The sequence below is a fragment of the Harpia harpyja genome, chromosome 7 (genome assembly GCF_026419915.1).
Source record: "Harpia harpyja isolate bHarHar1 chromosome 7, bHarHar1 primary haplotype, whole genome shotgun sequence".
Classification (NCBI taxonomy): domain Eukaryota; kingdom Metazoa; phylum Chordata; class Aves; order Accipitriformes; family Accipitridae; genus Harpia; species Harpia harpyja.
Genome location: NC_068946.1, coordinates 31,337,739 through 31,360,999, shown reverse-complemented (window position 1 = coordinate 31,360,999; position 23,261 = coordinate 31,337,739). Strand labels below are relative to the sequence as shown.

Below are 23,261 nucleotides of genomic sequence, written 5' to 3'. Positions count from 1 at the left end.
AACATAGCAACAGTAAATTTAAGCATTTTATTATGCCTTAGGTGCAACAAAATAGCTTCCCCTGGCAGTCTCCTATACCTTGCAGTAACAGCCTTCCTGCCACCTGCACTACTGGTCAGAGTAAAGTAGCAGCCTGGTTGCAGGACTCTGAAGAGATGGACAGATGTGCAGAAGGTTAGTCTTTACTTTTTCATGCCTTGTTCTTTCAGCAAAACTTGTTGATATAAAATAAGAAATAGTCAGTAAACTGGTTAAGTAAGTTGCATCTTTACATGAACATGAATTAGCTCTTGAGGTAATTAGATGCTTGTGGTAGGAATTTCCCTCTATGCATGTTTTGGGATATTGCTTTTAAAATTTATCTTAATAATCTGTATTATCTTAATGGATATCATTGTTAAAATATGATCAACTTTTGAGGGCTAGACTTGTTGCTGACTCCCATAGAAATAACAAGTGCTCAACATCTCTAAAAATAAAGCTTTTACTTAGATGCCTTACAAGCAGGGATTTGGACATTAAACTTTTATAATTCAATAAAGTGCGAATGATGGACATCATAGCAAAAAAAAAAGTCCGAATTAAAGCACCTAATGTAATTTTGTTTTATATCTGTTAGATCTTGCTCATTGTCAGTCAAACCTTGTGGAACTCAGTAAACTTCTTCAAAATTTAGAAATACTACAGAGAACTCAGTCAGCACCAAATTTCACAGACATGCAGGTAAATATGCTTGAACATAAATCATCACACTGAAACATTTGTTCTTTGTGTTAAGGGAAATATAGAGATGTTGTCAATGATTTTCTGAAATCATAGTAACTCTTGGATGAAAGGTTTATGCTATGTGTTTATCTTAATCACATGTAATAATGTTTCATGTGTAAACAAATAATTAAGATGTATTAATTATTTGAGTTAAATAGGACAAATCAAATGATTAAGTCATTTGCAAAGCAAAACTGAGAACTGTTACAATAGAAATACGCGTATACATTGAAATTATATGTAAGGAGTTTTTATTGTGCAGAGTAAGATACTATTTTAAGTTTTTTTTAAGGAGTGGGCATCCAAAGACCCTTAAAGATGAAGGTGCATGCTCTAGAAAAGAGGGTATAGTACAAAGGTCCCAAAGGTTGGACCGTTTCACAGTTCAGGGTGAGTTTTCCTCTTGATCACAAGAAAGCAACAGCAGATCCTAAATCCTAAATACTTTCTTCCTTTTTCAATCAGTCCCCTTAAATACACAAATCTTCCAGTGGTGCGTGTGTTGGGAAGTCTAGTTCCAATGAGGTAACAAGACTTACCATTGATTTCAGGAAGAGGTGAAGTCTACATTTCTCTGAGTAGTACCAAAGTAGAAATCCATGAGGATTTCAAGATCTAGTCCTAAATATTGTGCACTCATGAAGAAAGTATACCAGTAGTTTTGCTAAATGAGCTAAATATACCACGTGTTTATAGAAGTGTATGGATAGTTACAACTGGTCACTGCTGTAGTTGTGGGCCCCGGCAGTGGCATTCTTCTCCTTACTTCGTAATTTGTAGATGTCTAACACTACAATTCTTTACTAACTTGCTGTACTGTCTGTGTTGCTTGTGTCTACTTAATAGTACTTTGTCGCTTTTAACTATTTGTATAATGTAGGCTAACTGTGTAGATATTTCAAAGAAAGACAAGCGGGTCACAAGACGATGGAGAACAAAAAGTGTCAGCAAAGATGCAAAAATTCAACTTCAGGTACTGAATGCACAATGTTTTACTTTTCACTGTACTTTTAGATTAACTTCTAAGCATGAAATGATATATTAGCTGAAAGTAGGAAGTCAATCTACTGTCTCTTATGTTCCTGATGAAGTAAATTAAATTTCAGTTTGTTGTTTAAAACCTAGAGAAAATAGTGAGAAAAGTGTTGATTTTACTTTCATGCATATGAAAACATTGCCATCTAGGGAAAGGAGTGGGATCTGAATACTAGTCAATTAATGTGCAAACAAACAAGGCAATATGCATACAGCACATGGGGATACTGTTGTTCTATCTCAAACTTGCCAAGAAGGGCAGTTGAGCAGGTGACATCAAGCTAAAAGCAGAAAACATGAATGAAATACTAAAGACACCAGTTGTCTTTGTGAAGACCTATACTATGAATGTTGCCAATGAGAAGTATTTTCACAAGTCTTGTCTTATGGAAAAGGCTAGTATGGGAACAAACTGGATAAATCAAAGAATAAATTACATGAAGAAAGAATTTACCCCATCATGCCTTAGAGCTGAAAAGTAAAAGCACAGAAATAAGCATAACACGCTTGTATTACTGCTAGATCCAGGGCGTCTTACTGTGTTTTGTCGGTAGTTGTATGTTTTGAGGCCTAATCCAAAACCTAATCTTTTTTATCACTGAGCAACTGATAATGAAGACTATATTCAACTGACTTCAGGAGCTAACAATCACCACTGTGCTGTCTGCTACAAAATAAATAAATGTCAGCAACTTTTGATCCATTTAAATTCCTTGGAATTCACGCAAACTTTGAAAGCCTTTAATATGTGCCCTAGAGGCACAGTAAGGAGCTCTCTGTGACTCATTTAAGATTAATAATCTTAAGAAGAAATTGTAGTTGCATCAGCCTTCTCTTTGCAGCTGTTGTAGGTGATTTTTCTTTCTACCTGTTATACTAGATAACTCACAATAGTTTGAACAATGAAGCATCTGTTAGGATTAAGAAGGTTTATTAACAAGGGAATTTTGGTGATTGATGTCATGTCCTATTACCTGCATTTGAAGGATCACTGTGTTTCCCTGCTGCTGAATAACATAGGCAAATAAAAATATCAGGAAAGTGGATGCAAGTACTTGGTGTCTATGAAGAGACAGAGTCAACACTGCATGTTCTTCTTTCATGCCGCAGTGGTCTCAGAGAAATTCCTCTCTGAAAAAATGATGAAAAGCAGTCAATGTATGATGATCTAGGGTGGGTCATGAGGATTTATGAGCTTTTCCTTTGTTGCCTGCACTTTGCCAAAGTGGCACTGGTCTGGTCTTTCGTCATTTTGGCACCTGACTCTCAAACTGCTGTTTGTGGCTTGGCAGGAGTTGTGCCTTAGCTCCTGAAGTTCTCAAATACGGTTGGTTTGCAGGTTCCCTTGAGAGAGTTTGTGTGCATAGCACTGCTCTACATGGATCTGTCACTTCTGGGTTGATAATGAACTCTGCCTAACCTGGGTCAGCATTAACTCCTGGCAAGCTTAATGCTGGAAATGTAAAGCTTATTTTGTTAGAGCAAAGCATTAAGTTATTGATGACTGATTTATAAATGAATTTGCAATGAAACAGAAACAATAAAATTATTCTAAATTATATGAAAGATGAAGACTCCTTTTTGGCTGCTCCGTTACCTTGCCTAGTTTGATGGGCTCAAGGCATTGTTTATTCTTCCAAGGGCTGTCCTGTCCTGTGAATGGTCTAAAGCTGTGATCCGTGGAAGATGGCCTCACTGTGTTATTCCTAATTTGCTCATGTTGCCATTCCACTAAAATGTGGATTTCCTCACATGCCTAGGTGCTTCTTAAGCTTACAGTCACATTTTGTTCTTCTGTAGCCATTCCTTCTAGCTTCATTGGCCTTCCTTACAGGTCATTTTTTCAAGACTACTCAACTCTTTATAAACTTTTTATCCAGGCACCCACTACTGGGAACCACTTTATCTAATTTGTGATCATTTCTTCATGGTGCCTATACATGATTTGCTATTAAATAGTTGACATTTGGTACTAAGAAAACTTCTGTTGTCCTTTTTCTTTCCCCATGCCTCTGTACATCTCGTTAGTTTTAGGGGATAATGCTAATACTAACATACTAACTTTAAGCTAGTTGCATTATTAATTCCATTTGAAGTACTTGTACCTATTTATTTTAGAATAAGCAGTCATTAACTACCATCAAAAGACCCTCTGATAGTATGATGTTGAGAGCCATCCTCCTGGGGAGCATAAAAATTAGAGCGCTGTATATGCAAGTGTCTTGTTCATGAGTAATGGGGAATGAGAGTGTAATTTTTTGCTAGCTCAGCATCCGCTGTGAAAGATGCAAGGAGAGAATTCTTCCATCCAGATTTTATATTATACTTGTTACCAGATTTTTGTTAATAAGACAGCTTTTGTTGTATTCCTGCTAACACATTCTGGAATATGAATGCTAGGTGTATAATGTGTTTAAAACACTTTTTCTTGTAAGAAAAGCTGCTTGCTTTGTTTCTTAGAAATACATATTTACTTATTAGGTATACCAGTTCTGTATGCAGTTAACTTTGCTCACACAGCTAATCCTAGTGACTAGAATGGGGTTACTCCCCAAAGTAAAATTGAGCATAGCATGTGTGTATGTGTTTGCAGGTTTGGGGGTTTAGTATTGCTAAATTGTTTAGAATTAACAGCTTAATTTACAGGCCTTTACTCAAGAGTAATACATGGACTGCTTCTCTGAAGAAAGATTGCTTTTATGAACGAGGTTTATTTTGTTTTTAAAGTGTATTTAAAGTCTTATGAAAATGGCTCCCAACAACAGGTTAGTTGACCTGTATTCATTCATTTTACAAATGGTGCTTTTGTACAAAAACTGAGGGTTTGCTTGGTTTTTTTCCCTTTGGGTAAAAGACCGATTTGTCATTCTCATGACGATCTAAAGATCTTCAAAAGAAGAAGAAAAATATTACTGAAAAGCAATAAAATGAACTAACAATTTAATTTCCCTCAAAAGCTCAGAGCTGTGAAATTCCAAGACTGTTTTTTGTTTGTTTTTTTGTTTTGTTTTGTTTTGTTTTGTTTTCCAGGGAAAGTAGTTTAATAGAGAACTATATAGTATGGAGCAACCTGAAAAGGCTGCTTGCTCTACTGAGGCTTTCAGCTCAGAAATGAAACCAGACCCAAAGACTGGCTTATTACCTTTTCCCTTAAATCAGTATTTCTTTATATCATAACTCAGATTATGACCTCACTTTCTCTTGTGTTGAGGCGAGTGTGTGGTTCTGCAGAGCTCATTGTTCCCATTTTAATAATGCATACCTGCATTCATAATCTGGCAGCCAAATATATATTTGTGCATGTCTCTTTCTCTGTACATATATATATTTATTTAGGTCCCTATTAGTTAAACAAGAATATTCTTCCAAACTCCTATTCACAGGATAGACATACTGCTGCAGAGCACAAAGAGGTTTACATTATGCATATGATGCGTTCTCTGCTTTAACAAAGTTTGTACTCTATATTTTAGAGGTTATGTACATGTTTTTTAATTTGAGAATTTTACAAAATATTACAAAGCAAGGCTTCTCTTTCTGTGATCATTAGACAATCCTTCCATTGTCAGTAACACTGCGACTAGTATCGGCCAGAAGGTGGAGGGTACCGTCATTCTCAGATGCAGCAACCCCTACTAGCAGGAATGTTACAGGAGCAAGACACTTCATCTAATATTGCACTACAACATCCTGTTCTTCAGCATGGTGTCCATGTATCCAATCTACACCATTGTTATTTATGTGGTGCCCAGGCTGCTTTCAGAAAAAGTATACAGATTTAAAAATACTGAAGTGGCTATTGGTGAAGATACAGGGGAAGAAAAATGTAAAGGGTTTGAAAATTGTTTTCTAAAAGCAGAAAGGTGGATTTTCTAGTCTTCTAAAATCTTAAAATGGCTTCAAAATAATGACATTTTGATTAGACATTAAATAGAAGGACGTCATGATAGGTGTGGAGCTCCTCTGCATTAGACAATTACTTGCTTGACTTTAATGTACCATGATGAATTTTCTTAAAAGTAAAATAAAAGTGTAATTAAGCAGGATGATGGCACAAGTTAGGCATGCAGAAAAGGAAGTAGTTGTTGGAATACTTAGTTTTCATCTGTGTTGCTTTATTCGAGTTTTTGCATTGCTTTGGAAGCCAAGCCTTCAGTAATGTACAGGAGAAGTAGTTGGAACTCAAAAAAGTGGTGTGTGGAGAAAATGCACAAATAGGCTCAAGGATGGACACGGAAATGCTAGAGCTGTGCATGGGAATGTTTACATAAGCAAGCTCACTGTAACATACACACTGAAAAGTTTTACCATTGAGATGCATGCATCTTCAATGACCACAGTTCATGTGCTTCCACTAATGCAAAGTGATGTCTTTCAGAATTCATCTTCTAGATGGTCAAGTGACCCCCAGAAGGAGTTTGGTTTTTGTGTTTTCTGCCATGCCATAGCATCCTTTTTGTTTTCTTACGCCATAATTGCCTTATGGCAATGCTAATAGAATTTTTTTTTTTTTTTTTTGGTAGTCTTAGTAAGTGCACTGCAGTCCAACTCATCTGGAGATAATTTTAGTGAAGTATCTAGCTTTTTTATGTCTCTGGCATACACAACTGAAAACATGTGATATGTCCTCAGAATGTGTAGGCCATAAGAGTTAACAAAATTGAAATCCACTTAAAGACTTTCCCTCTCCCTTTTCTGATCACCTTTCATCTTCCTGTGTCCCATCACCCTTTCCCTTCTCTTTTTCTACTTCCTTCTCTTCTTGCATTCACTGTCAGGAAGGGCCGGCACCGAAGGGCCAGTTCAGCACAACACGACGCCGGCAGAGACTGGCAGCTGCAGTGGCTACAACAGTGAGTGGATTTAAAAATCAAGCGATAGCTCTGAAGATGGGAAGCTGTGTAACAACTTGAATGTGTAATAAGCTTATGAAAATGTTTCTTGCACTTTTTGGAGGTGTCCATGCTACCCACTTTCAGCTGAGTTCCTTAGAAGTGGTCAGGCCTGACACCAATGAATTCCATAAATGTGGATCTGAGCTTGTTTACATGGTACATGTCCCTCCTCCTTTATGCAAGTGCAAGTGATGGTTAGACTTAGGCCCTGCACTATTTGGACATGTCTTTGACATATTCTGCTATATACTATACAAAATGGAAAGGAATGATGAAATTCTGTTAAAAGATTCTCATGACAGTCTATAGCAAGACAGCAGAACCAAGGAGATTTGTTACAAACAAGCACGGAATTATAAAATTTCCTGGTTTTTTTTTTCTTTTTCTTTTTTTTTTTTTTTTGAAGTAGCATAAGGTTAGCCTTTTCATTTGAGACACTTTCTGTTTACATTCCATAATCCCAAAAAGTCATATTACTACCTCTAGTGTCTGTATTTAGTTTTACTAATTCTCTAAGTCTTTGACACAAAATCTGGAGCTATGAAAGCAGGTAGGGAAGACTCTGTGCAGCCAAAGATTGAAGTGAACTTTAAATCCATACCCCTTACCTAGCCCAAGCAGTGAATGTCTTCACCAGACTAAAGTGTTCCAGGGTCTGCTGCTCCAGCCCATGGCTAAAATCCCTTACATCAGACATAGCTTCTGCTTAAGCCTGAATACCTTGAGCTCCTGCTACCTGAACCACAAAACTCAGGCCTGTTACTGTTAGGCCCTCCTAAAAAGCATGAGAGAAATCAGTGTTCCTCTGGTTCCCAAATTAACTCATCTAAATTTAATCCCCCATAATCAGTTGATGCTGAATGCTGTGCTAAATAATTGACTGATATTCCAACCTCATCGGTCTGCCTGCCTAGCAGAGAAATCAACCTGCTTTGCAGTTTATGTGGCTGAGTAGCGTCAGTGGGACGCTCTAACCAGTAGGTTCAGTAGTAGTTAAACAACATTGGCAAGAGCTGTACCAAGGAGTGCTTAAGTGGAGGAAACACAGCTGGACTTAGATTGCAAGGCAGTAGGAGTCCAGGGAATTTCTGAGTTGTTACCTGCAGCTGAAGTGAAGACCTGTTGAGGGAGGTCTTGCAGGAGCTGGAAGAAGCGCAGGAGGAAGGAAAATGAGAGGCACCAAAATGACTCTGCAGCTGTTGCAGTGGTCATGGCAATGGCCCGGTCTTACTGGCTGATGTAGCAAAGTGCTTGTCTCTCCCAGACAGTGGAGCTGTGTGTATAGACTGAAGGATACAGAATTGCATCAGTTAAATGCATGGCAGAAAGAGGAGGTTTTCCTTACAACCCGCTGTACCAGGAACAGTCAGTTCCTCCGTGAACAAGTAGTTCTGAAGAAGGTGATGGATGAGTGTGTGTTATGTCCCTGGTGTAAAGCAGAAAGTCAGGACAAGGTACATCTGAGGTTGTGTCTGGCAGAGTGTGTGTATGGAGGAAACCAGAGTGATGCATCAAGAAGCTAAATATTTTTAAAAAATCCTCCAAAACAACAACAACAACAAAAACAACCAAAAAAAGATGAGTAATAAAGTCAGAATCAAGTCACCATGGATATAGAGAGAAAGCACAGGAGTGAAAGGAAAAAGGTGGAAGAGAAGTATGTTGGCAGTGTTTCTTGGACTGTTGCCTATTCAAGAGAATGAAAGAGTTTGTTCGATGTGGATTTTTTCACCTGTTGTGGGAAGTATCTTGGAAACTTTTCTAAAAGATGCGTATGAGGAGAGTTCATGTCAGTTAACAGTTTGGTATTTTTGTTTCTTGTATTTAAAGCAGTCGGCAAAGCACCTAGTTGTCTCTGTTGTGAATGTGTATTTCTTGCAAGCAGTATGACAGTATTTGTAGAACATGTAAATGCTGTTTCTAGGACACACCTTGAAATGTTATTTTTCCAATAAACCTCACTGCAGAAACATTGTTTTTCAGCCTGGCCAGCTGAGGTATGAGGCAGAAATGATGGATCTAAAGCAGATCTCTTCAGCTAGGTTCATCACAAAGTGACTAAAAAGCCCCCAGCACGTGTGGGCAGCCTGCCTGCAGCTCTGCCAGTCTATGTGGGGCTGGGGCAACCTGCCCCATCACCACAGGCACTTGGGGCTGCGGGGACTCTCCCTCAAGATCCTGCATTATAGCCGGGATCAGCTTTCTTTCCTGCCTTCTGCATGGGCCTTAGGGTTGGGTATGTGCTCCCCACACACACAGCTATCATGCAGCTACCTCCTCTGCCCTCTGGGAGCCACCTGGAGCAATTGAACCTTTGTGGTGCTCCCAGTCAGAAAATTCTGGGAACATGCTCTCCGATTTAAGACTTGAAAAGGTTTTGTAAAGGAAACCTGAAATGAACTTACATTTAGTCACATTAGTCAATTAACTTAGTTTTGTTGGGCTGTTGAGAGAGGCAGTCTGGTTCTCGCGAAGAAGATAACGGGGTAAATATCCAGTACGAATGAAGGAATTTATTCTACATCTCCTGTTAATGAAGTCCCCTTGATATGAGGTAGAAATGAGGTCCAATAAAAATGCCTACTTTGTTGATATAGCTGGAAATCAAAATACATGAAAGAATAAAGTTTATACTGGATAGGTGCCATAGAGCTATTATTTTATGTGCAATATGTATCTGGAAATTGAGGAAGAACAGGATGGAAGTTGGTATTTTGCAGATTATGCTCATGAGTGGAATGAGATATGATGAATAGATCCAACAGGATTTTGAGGATTTCATTGGTGAATCAGAAACCTAAAACATATATTGATGGCAACTTTTACAGGAAGGTATTGATAAAACTATTCGCTGATCTAATCAAATAACAAGGTACCAATTTCAAATATTGACGGTAGTATAGAACTTATCTGTTGATAAAAATTCTTAGTAATATGACTTTTTATGTTATCTGCTGCTCTTTATCATGCCTCAGAAGACACATTTTATATTTTGGACCCATTTTTCATATTTGAATAATTAACATTGGGCTGCAGTGTGAAAATTCTTGATTTATACATTTGATCAATGTAATGTAATAAATTAGATTTAATGTGTTCAATGTGTTTAACAGTGCTTAATATTTAAGTAACAAAATGTAGTTCTGCATGCCTTTCCTTTGCATTTAAATTTGAAAATTAGGTTCTTGGCCTGATTTTATACAAATGTGTTTAAATGGTAAAATTAAAATAAAATACAACATACACTCACAGACACGCACTTCACATATATAACAGTGGCAGCCATACGCTGTATATGTGGCAAGTAGGTAACTGTTCTATACACATGATGTGTATATAATTTATAAAGATTTGCATATATGTTTTTATTACCTGAAAAGTATTACAGTAAATGAAAATCAGGTGCAGTTTTGATTTTTTGGGGGGGTGGTTGTTTATTTGTTTAGTTAGTAAGACTATAGAAAGACTATATGCTTTTTCCCTCTTCATAGTTGCCCGTACACTGAGTTTTAACTCAAGATTTACCAGTAGTTTTGAAAAACTTCAATGCTGTATTTGATAATAATATATTTTATTTCTAGATCTGTGGAGGAACTTGCATACTTCAAATGTTGGTATTGTAGCAACAGTCATACTACATGTACTCTCAAATGTCCAAATATAAAGCAGTATGTGTCATGGTTTAATTTTCCAGTCATCTTTTAAGCATTATGAAATGGTCCACTTTTGTAAATGTTAGAATTTAAATGCTCCATCATTAGCTGTTAGCTATGTATTTAGGCTGCCTTTTGTCTGTTTCAGTGAAAAATCTCAAAAGAGAATTCTGCATCAGCTGTGCTGAGATTTAGGAAAGTAAAAAATTACGTGTTCACTTTTACCATGTTCTTCACATTGTGAACCAAATCTTTTGTTTTCAGAAGAAATTTGTATTTTGCTTCAACAGAGTCCAAAGGTTGGTTGCACCTTATACAGTATTTCTTCACTGTTTCTCTCTGTAGGTCCCTTTCAGTGCTACAATGTCACCCGTTCGACTGCATTCATCTAATCCCAACCTTTGCGCAGACATTGAGTTTCAGACTCCCCCAAGCCATGTAACGGACCCTCTGGAGTGCTCTACTGAGTACATGAAGCTTCAAGAAGAATTCTGCCTGATGGCACAAAAAGGTAACTGGCGATGTCAAGCCCTTCCTTTATTGCGCTTCTCTGTTGTGTTTCTTTATTGCCTTCACTTAGTTATGGCCAGGGCGTCTGTCTGCTTAGATGATACTGTATAAAAAATTTTAGCTGGTCAGGGGCTTACATAAAGATGACATGTATTATCCTTCTTACATTTTCCACGGATTTCATGAATCTAGAGATAGGTAAACTGTCTGATAAGAAATTTTTTTTAGAAGTCTTCTGAACTACTTCTGCATCTTGTAAATACGTGACTGAATTTGCAAACATATTGTTTCTCAATAAAATGGTTTATCTCTCCCCAGACATGAATCAGAATGTCACTGCTACATATAATGTGCAGTTCATTTTTGTGCAATGTTTTCTACATCAGTGGAAACAACAGAAGAGCTTATTACTAGAATGTACTTTAGAAATGCCATTTTATTGCCAATAAATGAATGGTCCTACAGACTCAAAAATACCATTTTTAAAAAGGGTCTGTTATCAGTTCGCTATGTGTTATATAGCAAACAGGAAAAACATGAGACTGATATCTTAAAAAATGTCAAAAACCTGTTTAAAGACCAAGTAATCCTCTTTATTAGTGCAATATTAAGTCTTAGCAGAACTGATTTTTTGTTACTCTGAAGAGAAAAATAAAAAACCAGAAAGAAAAGAACACACACTGGGCACAGGTTTTCCAAACATGCATCTGTCTATATGTTCAGCACCAAGAATATGCTCAGATGACATATGTATGAACATACAGTATGCACATTACAACCTCAAGCTGTAAGTGTTTGTACTTATTTGGGCATGGATCACTTGAAGTTCAGATCCTTATTTCAAATTTCCGTAACTGTGGGATGGAAATCTCAGTCTCTGTCTTTATTGCTGAAATATTGTAATAGATGTCAATGTGCAGTTCTGTAACTGAGAAAACACTTGTTTTCTTTTTTCTTTTTGCTTAGTACATTCTCTTTTGAAGTCTGCCTTTAACAGCATAGCTATAGAGAAGGAGAAGCTTAAGCAGATTGTTTCAGAGCAGGATCTTACAGGCCACAATGCTCAAATAGCACACCTCAGACAGTCCCTCTCACAGGTATGTTCTTGATTTGATTTCAAGCACATCTAGCTTGCCAGATGCGCTGTGTCTTTTATATTTTGGATATTTCCTGAGGTAGAAGGAGCCAAGAAAAAGCCAAGTTCATGACAGAACTACAACATATGTTCTGTTATGACATAGGTCTAACCTAAATGCATGTGGAGGTGAAGGATATCATTTGTTTGTGTAAGCATGTATCTGTTATGGTTTTCCGAAGTAAAGAAAAAGGATCAAATGTTTCTATACAAATGCTAGATATCTTTCCTGGAGCTGTTTCCAGCACAGCCAAGGAGATATTCTTGTTTTCTTGATTAAGTTTTAAATTTTTACTGTATATTTTCAGATTTGTTTTATATGTCCATGTCTCTAACTGCAAAAGGAATCATGGGTTACAGGACAATTATGGGTAAATTGGATTTTCAGCTACACACCTGTTACTGTCCAGAATCTCTCCCACTTAAGCCAAAGGAAAAATTGTCACTGACCTTAGTGGGGAAAAACAAGTAAAGTGACAGTAAGTCCTCAGGTTGCAAAATAACTCAAATTTTTTAATTCATTGTCAAGGAAACATAAAAACTTTTACTCTGAAGAACGGATTGGTGTGGAGTACTGCATCTGCAAGAAATGTCAGCAGAGGTTTAAAGGCAAACAGAACTTCACCCAAATGTGTATATAATTTCATACACTGTTGTTATTATTGGGTTGGAGGTTTTTGCTATGAGATTAAAATTGATGCATGTTTCTATAGATAGAGATGCATATTGTGTTACGCAGATTGATTACTGTGTGTTGTAATAAAGAAAGGTTAAGGGCAAGAGTAAGGGTAACCATTTCTGGTTATTGATACAAATTTAACTAAGACTTGTGGAGACTTATTAGCAAGTTGTATGAAATAGGTGATCATGTTTTCTTCCTGTTCCTAGCCTCCAGTGTCAGTCTAAAAGTCACTGTCACACATTAGTTCATAGTCTCAATGGGGAATAAGTGGAAATTTGACCTTAGTGAGACAGTTGGGTTCAACCAGTCTCATGACCAGGTTTGAGCAATTTAAGAAGCTACTGCCAGCCTGCTGTTAGTTGTCACCTTCCCTTCCTGGTAGATGGCAACTGCGAACATGCCCAGACTGTTTAAGAACAAAGTAAAATGGGGTCACTCAAACTGTTTTGTGACAGTTTAAGCTAACCTATTTTACTTTGGTCCTACTTTGTTTTGGTACATTCATGCAATCTATTCCTGAGTCTACACTAGGGGGAGGCAGAAGAAGATTCTTACTCCGTTGTAACAGTCATTTTCTACTAAAACAGTGTGTCTGTCTTGTTCCTTTCCATATCCCTCAGTAATGGGGATATATTAGGGTTAAGTCAGTTCATGTTCTAGGTATATAACATATTACACTTTTTCTGGATTTCAGAATCTTGCACATGAGTCTTTCTAGATAACAGACAATATGTATATATGCACCCAAATTTATCATCTAGGTTGGGCTTTAAAAAAGGAGAAAAATCAGCAGATACCACTCTAGTGGATCAGTAGTTTGAAATGAGTACACATATGCAAATATATCAAATTGATCAGATGGGCAAACACCCAATGATACTAGCAATTATGTTGGTTTTGCAGGAAAGGAAGCAATTTCCTTTTGCAGGCTCTAAGTGCTGATAACCTTGGTTCAGAAAGGGCTGTATAATTGTAAACCAAGAATTGCCTCTTTGGGCATTTTGTGGGTAGTTCCCATTTGTTGTTCTGCAGTTTCATTCTTTCTTGCTGCATTCACTCCCCATTTCCGTAATGTACCCACCAGTATACCTGCCAAAGAGCTATCTGAAGAATTATGATAGAATGCCACTGTTATGTTGTGGGAGAATATCTGTACCCCCTGCCCCCTGAAAATCACTGAAGGCAAACCAGCCAAAAGATTAAATCATTTTAGAGAGGATCTCAAAATAGGTATCTCTATAAAAATGGAAGAAGGGAGGTTCTGTGATTTCTTAGGAAATTGCTGGGAAGAAGCTACATTTTTTTTCTTTCTTTTTTTTTTTTTTTTTTTTTTTTGCTGTTTAACACTTACTTTTTAATTTTAAATGAAATGTGCAATTTTTATTTTAAGGCTCTCAACCAGAATGCTGAACTAAGGAGTCGCTTGAACAGAATACATTCAGAATCTGTTATTTGTGATCAGGTTGTCAGTGTAAATATTATCCCTAGTCCTGATGAGGTAAGACTTTGGCCTTTAATGGATTTAGAGTACAATCAAACCTTGCTAATTCTCACTAATAGCTGAAATGCATCTGGCAAATTACAGAATTTTTCAGATTGGCAAATGTTCATTTGTAGAAAAAGTCAGATTATATTTTTCCTTACATAAAATAAAACTTCAGTCTTTTATTTTGCATATGTCAGATCTCATGAAAGAGCTCAGTTTGGTCTCTGCAGAGAAACAGGGAAGGACTCCAGTTTTGGAATATTAATTGTTGGCTGTGGGAATTAGTGAGGTTTTACTGTATTTGAATGTAACACACAGTAGCTAACCAATTCTCTATCTTAGTTTCTTGCCAAATCAACAGAACAGTTCAGTATTTAATGGCCTGATCCTGCAAGTGCTTAAATGGCCTGATGTTTAATATCTTGAGTGGCACTGCTGAAATCAAAAGGTTCAGTCTATGAACCAAGCACTACATATTAATACCATGTTTGCAACATCTAGTCTTCCTTGTTTTGCTTTCCTCAGTCAACAGATTACTGGACATTTGTGTTAGTAACAAGTCAGCTTCCATCATGAGAAGAACAAATCTGAATTTGCGAGCTGTAATATGTTACAATTAATGTGGTCACTTTGACAGCCATTCGGCTTGCATTTTACCAAAATATTTTTCATTTGTCATTGCCACTCATTTTTTTCTATGCACATGGCATTTCAATTAACATACTTTTGTGTCCTAATTTTTCCTTCCAACAAGAAAGGAAGGTGAAAAAATGTTTCCAATTACTTTTGTTTATTTGCTTTTTGAAAACGTCCAAACAATTTTTCCAAGAGTCCAGCATGTTGGAGACTAGCAACAGAAGATAGAGGTGAAGTGGTGCCACAGCACAGCAATCTGCAGTGAAGTTCTGAGCAATGACCATCTTTTCTATTTTGTGTTTTTTCTTGGTTAGCTGTTTCTTTTCCATATGTACATCATTATCTTGGTGCAAGTGTGTCTGACTGAAGAAGTTTTTCAAAGTTCCCAGATCTCTCATTCACTCCTCTTGATTGCTTTATATGTATAATCTTGCAGTGTGTAGATAATGCCTGTGTGAGCATCTTTTTCAGGTAGGGGCATGTGTATTTTTCCAAGTTCCTCTAGTTAATACAAAAACTTAAAATTTCAATCACTTCTTGTAAAGATAACAGTGAAATGAGCTTCTGTTTCCATTACAATTCATCAAACATCATAAACCATCTACAAGCTTATAAGCCCCAGTGAAAAAGGAATGGGTTTTGACCTCTTGGTTTGTTTATGATTGATTTTTTTTTTTTTTTTGGTTAGTGCATTTTGAGGCAACTATATAGAATGATTGTACAGGATTAAGATGCCAACAAAACCATTTGCAGGACTTCTGTAGTAAGGTTAATGGGGATGGAGTTGCAATCTGAAGAGTTAACTGTGTTTAGAAGGGCTTTGGTAGTTTCATCTGCATTATCTCCCAGAAGCAACATGCTATATAAATTAAGGGATTAAGTCAGAAGCCTGTTTCCCTCCACAGCAGCAGCTCCTGTGGTGGAATGGTACAGGGAAAGAATCTTGTTTTCCTCCCTTCTTAAAATGACAGTCTGTAGGGTAACACGTTGAAACCTGGTGTTCCTCCCATCAGTAGCAGGAAGAGGAATATATGTTCCACTATTTAAATTAGCTTGCCCCCCTACTGATATACACATAACACAGTTTTGAACCCTTGCCTTTGCTGTTAAATTCTCTTTATAATAAACCATAGACAGTTCATTCACTTTAGTAGTATTGAGTCAGTGTTAATGGCATCATTCAAATGAGTTTTGAAGTACAAACACGGAATCAAAGCACATAAATATATATTATAGCCATCCTCCTGAATATTCAGACATTTCAAACATTTGTTGCTAAACTGGTTCACAAGCGCATTTATTTTGAAAGTAACCTATAACTCCCTGACCTTATAAAGCTTTATATTTGAGTTTTGGTTGTATCAAAGCTAGCTCCCAGTGATGTAATTTGTTATGACCTGGTGTCTTTTCATCTGAATTTCATGGCTGAATTTGTCTGACACAATCCAGCTATTGTCCACAAAATCATTCCTCTGGATACAGAACTAGATCTGTGATTATTCGTGCTGCTAAAACTTAGCAGTTGATGCTGAGCAGGCCTTGAAGACATGTATCTCACTGCTCAAAATGCACTTCATTTTGTAATTTGTCAAAGTCTCATCTGTTAGGTACACACAAAGCCCTACTAAAATGCTGTCTTTACTACCTGTGCTTATATCTGGCATAGAAAAATTATTCAGGTGATTTACCCCTTCTATGCATATGTCTTTTATATTAGAAATAATACTTTTATTTTTCTGTGCTTTATTTACAGACGGGTGAACAAATTCATGTCAGTTTGCCACTCTCTCAGCAAGTTTCTAATGAGAGCAGGCTCTCTATGTCTGAATCCGTTTCAGAGTTCTTTGATGCACAGGAAGTGCTTCTATCTGCCAGCTCGTCAGAAAACGAGGTAGGCTATGACAGCATGCTGCAGCTTTGCTGTTGGACAGATTTAGGTATTGCTACCACTAGTGAATGTTTTTTTTGTTTTGTTTTGTTTTTTAATAATGATACTTAGAATAAAAAGGTATCAGAATGTGTAAGGTGTAGATAAATGAACCTGAGACTCACTTGTGATGGAGTGCAGAAGTTCCCTGAAGTGTAAAACTGAGTTGAATGTTGTTTGTATCAGTAGCTTATGTTCAGTATCTGTCCTTGCTAGACTATGACAGTTTCAGGTAAGGATGACATAGACAGGAGCAATTATGTCTGACTATGCAGTCAACTAATACAGATTTTAAAATATTATTTAAAAAAAAAGTCCTCTAGTATACATGTAAAGTTATTCTCTATAATCAGAGAAGTAGACAAAAGCCTGAAAAATTGGCTCACTCAGGCTCAAAGTTGAAGCCATCAGATACAGTTCAGGCTCCTGAATCATGCTGCTGTCCACAGCTTTCCCGTGCTATCCTGAATAAATTCTTCAATTTTTAAAATTCATTTATTTTTTTAAAATACCTTTTTATAAAGCCACAGTAGTGCTGTGCTCTACCACAACTCTTCTGTAAGAGGAAATAAGAGTGTTGCACCATATTTTCTTTTTGACAAGGGTTGCTCATGTGCCACGAGTTGGCACAACCACGGCTAGAGTTGTTCATCTAAAGAATGGATTGGTTCCTTATCTTATTGCTTCTGGCAGGTATAAAGTACATGTTATCTCAGTAGTCTGGATTGTCTATATCAGCATGGAAAATCAGTGTGTCTGGTATAAACAAAATGCAAACTTTACAAAGTCACCCCCAAATGGTATAGGCCTTATAATAAATACTCTGTTATCAGTAAATATGGTAAAATATTTTGAAAGTAATATTTCTGAAAAAAAATATTTTTGTTAAGACACTGATGTAGTTCTTGTTTTGCAAAATGATAGGTCGATGTTTATATAATTTTTTGCTGAAACACAAGCTGGTTTTATTGTTTAGCTCTTTATAAAGAGCACAAATCTGTCTGTCTCTTCTCACCTCCCATCCCCAGTGCATTACATTGTCCATTTTTTGTTCATCTCTGGTCTCATTTGAGGTCACCCTTTTGCAAATTTAATGCCTGTATTTGGCTTCATATTAAGGAATTCAGAAACATAAGGAGAGCATAGCATTTGTTTTGACACTTTTAGTGCATTGGCAGTATGGGCTGATTGAAACATCCAGTTGATTTAGTTGAAAGCTCTAATTGAGTAGAGATGATTTCTTCGAATATTTGTGTTTCAATTATTTTTGTCTAATTTGTTGGTATATTTTGTATGTATTTGACTTAGGTGATATTTTATTTATGTTTTAGGCTTCTGATGATGAATCTTATATCAGTGATGTGAGTGATAATATATCTGAGGACAACACCAGTGTTGCAGACAACATTTCTCGGCAAAGTATACTGTTATTTTTAAACTTTGGAAAATTATTTTGGTTTTGTTCGTGTACCAGATTTACTGCATGTCTGTACAAGACCAACTCAGCTGAAATCAGTGAAGTTGGGCTTGCTTGTTCCAGTGGTCTGTTTTTCTTAATCTAGTGCTTTCTTATGATAATATTTTTTTCCCTTCCCAGTTCTTAATGGTGAGCTAACAGGAGGTGCATTCAGGAATGGACGGAGAACTTGTCTCCCAGCTCCCAGCCCTGACACCAGTAACATCAATCTGTGGAATATTTTGAGAAATAACATTGGCAAAGATCTTTCCAAAGTATCCATGCCAGTTGAGCTAAATGAACCTCTGAATACCTTACAACATCTTTGTGAAGAGCTGGAATACAGTGAACTCTTGGACAAGGCTGCTGAAACAGATGATCCTTATGAACGCATGGTAATAAATCTAGTGTAGCACTTCTTATGTCTGTATTAAAAAGGAGCTGTTGAGTGGAGGTCTGTGCAGGGTCCTCTCTTGCTCTTCCTGTTCACAGACAACAGACCTCCCTGCTGGGTCAAATGAATGCTATGAACAATTAGAGGTGGTAGGTTTGATCTGAACACGGCTGAGGGGCTTTTCGTGACTTTAAACCAAGTCGTGCAATTGTGACTCATTGATGTGAACACTGATCTCACTCTCTAGGACCATATATGTAGGCATTGGCAGTTTCTAATCCTGCAGCATCCTTTCCTGGCTTTCAGTGATCAAGTCCAGTAGCCTCCAAGAGCTAATCAAGTCTGTGGCTGGCTTATGATCAATGTAGATGTCAATAAGATGTCATCCTAGGCAATTTCTAATAGAGAAGTTCCAAACCACCAGAATGGTTTGCCTGGGCAGCCTGACTTCAACTGCCCTGTAAGTATGTCTTGTTTTTTTAACTGACAGCCAACAGCCTGTGTTCAGGACTCAGGGTGCTTTGATCTGTCATGTCTCCTTTTCTTCAGAAGAAACAGGGAAAGGCTGTTAGGGAAAGTTGGCAGTGTTGTTGAAGAACATATCTACTGTTCCCTAGTACGGGTTGACAGCACTGTGGAGAACTGGGAGAAGAGAGGTTGCCTGTGGCTGTCATATAGCCACACGCTCAGGTGCATGAACTGCCACGTTCATGTGGCCTGCAGGAGAGCGAGGGGTCCTAAACATTGGTATGTTTTCCTTGCCACTGAAGAAGTTGGACCTGTCTTATTATAGGGGGTTGAATTATTTGTCTTTGCATGCTGTTTTCCTACAAGACTCCTTATGTCCCTCACAAAAGGGAGATCCTGTAAGGACTGGGCAGGGTTGTACTGAGTAAAGCAGGCTGTTTGCCTGTAGGACTCTGCCTCTTTTGTTGAAAAGCTTGGAAGGTGAGTATTGAAGGAGTCAGGAGAGTTCAGGAAGGAAAAGCCATGGTGCAACCGAAAGCTTCTTCGGAAACACGGATTCAATCCCCTTCTCTGCTACAGATGCCTAGTGCAATACTGAGGATACAAGCCAAACTTTTAACGAGCACCTTAAAAATGGAAAGTGCACACCCAGGCCAAGGCACGTGGGCCTGCTTGGCAAAAGTCCTGAATACCCAAAGCATCAGTGGTAGCAGTACTGTGAATATGTTACCTGCTTCTTCGCTGTTCTTTGAAAAATCAGGACTTTGCTATCTTAAATAAGCATCCAAAAGTAGTGGAAACTTTTTTCTTCTCATTGCTCTATATACCATAAGGATAGTAAACCCTCTCATTTCTCTGTAGTGTATTATAGTTAAATTCATGAAAAAGGTTTTGGAAGAATGAAGGTTTTTACTGTTGAAGAAAAGCCCATGAAAAGAGCATTAATTCTGTTGATGCTGTATTTATGAATAATATGAAATGAATAGAGAATGGAGCACTCATTACACAGTGGGATGAAAACAAAGCATGTAAAAGCTCACATGAGTGTTATGTCCTTGCTAGCGTGAGGCAACGGGGACCTGGTTAAGGTTCACCCCACTGTTAGCAGATAATGCATAGCTGAGTGGTTTTTATCCCCGTATTGCTTTTCTGAAGTTTTGTTTCGACTTCTGAGTGCCTGTTGTGATTTTTTTTTTTTTAATTCTGCTGAAGGGAGCTGTAATCTAAATTACTGTGGCATGTCACTTAGTTTATTACTCCCAGCTAGGCCTGGTTTAGAGATTACTAAATTTTGGTTGTACATGTAGACAAGGGGGCTGATAAGGCCGCACATGCATGGAAGATCCTGAGATAACTCTGCATTAAGGACATCTTAAGTGAGAGCTGTTTATGTTTGGCACTAAATAAAATAGTTCCAATAGGAAAATGGTATGTGATCTTGTCATTAGAAGTTATCATATAATATTTATTCACAAGGAGCATAGACTAGAGCTGGGTCTGTGTTTTAGATCATTATTGATAAGCCTGGTCAAAGGTAGAAGAACAGTATCTTGTGCAGATGATTGTTATTTTTAGGGGACTGTTGAAAGAGACTGACTGAGGCCATGAAGAAAAACAAATTATATCAACAAAAGAAATACAGTTTATACTGGTTCTGGCTGGGATGTATGGCTTCACTCTCAGGCATGCTTCATTAATCCAGATTTCACTCTGACTGGAGTGAGTCGTGGGATGCCACGTAGTGATACACAAGAATCTCTGCCTATACTCGCTTACGTTCTTGTCTATATTTTCACAGGTTCTCATAGCTGCTTTTGCAGCATCAGGCTATGCCTCTACATACTTTAGAGCAGGAAGCAAGCCATTTAACCCAGTGCTTGGTGAAACTTATGAATGTATTAGAGAAGACAAAGGATTTCGATTTTTCTCAGAGCAGGTAAAGCTTGTTTCTAGATAGACACTCCTGTTTAGATTTAGCTTTTGGTTTCTTTGTTTTATAGAGTAATCTTGTTTTTTCTTTCTAGTTAGAATGGTTTGCTCTCTTAATAGTATGGAAAGGTTGTTAGTATGAATGAACTTTGTTAAATGCTAGAAGGTATATATTTTTATAGTAATCACAAGGGAGTGGTTTAAGTACATAGCGTTTTAAGTACACACTTAAGTTGCATCTGTTTTCATACCAACATAGGCTAAAACATAGTGTGGGCTATTTAGTATTTTCATATTGCAGTAACAATTGTATTGTCTTAGAAATGAAAATTAACTGTTTTTAACTCAGTCAAACTGTTTTCCAGGTTAGCCACCATCCTCCCATTTCGGCCTGTCACTGTGAATCGAAGAACTTTGTGTTTTGGCAAGGTATACTTTTTTAATTCAAAACCATAAACTCCTTTTTTATTAGGAAGTAAAAACTTTATCTGTACAAGCTGAGCTTTGCATTTGGAACTTACTCAATTTCTATACTTATTATTTTTGTAGTAACATATTACAAACTGATGCTCTGAATTATTTCCCTCCAAATTCTCATTCTTAAGAGTGAGCAGACATGTTATAACTTCCCTTGTCACTTGCAGTCTGTTTATATTTTTCTGGTTGGAAGCTTTTTTACCAAGAAAATTATTATTTCTTACAAACACAAGCAGTTCTTTTTACACAGTTGAACAAGCAGCTCTTTCTTTCTTTGTATCTACTGACATATGCATTTAATTTCTATTGAATGTTTTCATGAGAGATTTGACAATAATGTAGCACAGCCATGACTCCTAGAAAAAAATCAAACTTATCTTTAGTTTTTCTGGCCTAATGTCATTTTCTAGTATTTTTTTTCTTTTGTATTTTCATGACAACCTCATACTGTCCTGTTTTAAACCGGGTAGTCTAGCATAGAGCATCTTGTGTGCCAGGCAGATCACTGCAAGGAGGAGACTTTGATCTTTTCAGTTTTGTAAATCTTTCACTATTATATTCAGATATCAGGTGGAAAAACAAATTCTGGGGGAAATCAATGGAAATTCTGCCAGTTGGAACCCTGAATGTGACTCTTCCAAAGTAAGCTACTGTCCTATTTCCTTTTGTTTTCAGTCTTTGCTGCAATCTAATCTGTGCTGCCTTGTGAATGGATTGGGGGAAGTGTATGCAGACATCACATGATTTGTACTGGTGAGAATAGTGCGTAGCTCACATCTCTCCTTAGTGTACAGGTGGGGATACTGAAGCATTTTTGAGCCTGAAGATCCATTTGGGTTTTTGGAGGAAAAATATACAAACTCTCTAGAAAGTGGTAGACAGAGGGGGATAGAAATGTTTTAGGAGAGAGAACCCAAGTTTTACATGTACAGTAATGATCAACTGTTCAGAACAAGGCTGCGATATAGGACTGTCAGCAGCTAGCGCTGTCCTTGCTAAGGCTCTCAATACTGCTAAGTGTTCCCTCAGAACAACCGCTAGTAATGTAAGGTCATTTTCCAAAATTTAGTTAAGCCAGAACGTGTTCTTCAGATGTTGAAAGAGTAGTGAGAAAAAGAAGTTTCACCGCAGGTAAGAGTAGTTGCAAGTTGTAAATCCTGAGAATATGCAAGGAGAGGATACTTTAAACATGTCTGCTGGTTTTGCAGTACTATTCCTGCTCCTGTACATTGCACCCAGCCTTTCTTTCTGCCTCTAACAGCATGACATCACTCCACCTCTTTATCCATCTCATGAAATTGAAGTAAATGCACTCAGGAGCATCTTTGTCTTCTGTCCTCATGCTCGCCCCTCAGCTCTGAAGGAGAATGTGCTTTGCACAATATAATTCCCTCATTTTATTCCCTTGTTTGACAACAGAGATGCTCTGACTCTGAGTAGTTGTTACAGAGGGAAAGGGATGATGTGCCAGTGAGCTCCTGCTTCCTACTTCCTTTCTGTTACCTCCTTCCCATATTTATTTTGTTCTATTTGTAATTTAATTACATTGTCTGCTTACAGCCTCAGTTCAGCCTTATGTTGATCTTTGGGTCACTCTCCTTCCCCTAGAGGAAATGTGGCCAAAGCAGTTAATGCTCTGAGGACAGTGAATATGCTATGCAGGGCTTTGGTGATTCACAGTGGCTTGATGTGTGGTTCACAGCACCATTCTTCAGTTCTCTGCACTAGAGCTTAGGTGAGCTCCTCTATGGAGGATTAGTAATATACCCAGAAACAGTGCTTTAATAAAGCAAGCTATTGTTTCAAAAGT

The 23,261-nt window shown here is 37.5% G+C and overlaps 1 protein-coding gene across 7 annotated transcripts in view; it reads left to right on the top strand.

The window, feature by feature from the left end:
• Positions 1-23,261, top strand: part of OSBPL6 (oxysterol binding protein like 6) — a 116,067-nt gene that overhangs the window by 77,594 nt on the left and 15,212 nt on the right. For 3 of the 7 annotated variants that reach the window (XM_052793497.1, XM_052793498.1, XM_052793499.1), the window contains 13 exons: positions 42-174; positions 620-723; positions 1,649-1,741; positions 6,582-6,656; positions 10,697-10,862; positions 11,828-11,958; positions 14,069-14,176; positions 16,554-16,691; positions 18,059-18,146; positions 18,325-18,578; positions 20,844-20,981; positions 21,340-21,403; positions 22,015-22,093. In XM_052793497.1, coding sequence (XP_052649457.1) covers positions 42-174; positions 620-723; positions 1,649-1,741; positions 6,582-6,656; positions 10,697-10,862; positions 11,828-11,958; positions 14,069-14,176; positions 16,554-16,691; positions 18,059-18,146; positions 18,325-18,578; positions 20,844-20,981; positions 21,340-21,403; positions 22,015-22,093 — 1,571 coding nt within the window. The remainder of the gene's footprint in view (positions 1-41; positions 175-619; positions 724-1,648; positions 1,742-6,581; positions 6,657-10,696; positions 10,863-11,827; positions 11,959-14,068; positions 14,177-16,553; positions 16,692-18,058; positions 18,147-18,324; positions 18,579-20,843; positions 20,982-21,339; positions 21,404-22,014; positions 22,094-23,261) is intronic. The other 4 variants (XM_052793500.1, XM_052793501.1, XM_052793502.1 and 1 more) reach the window with 4 other exon arrangements.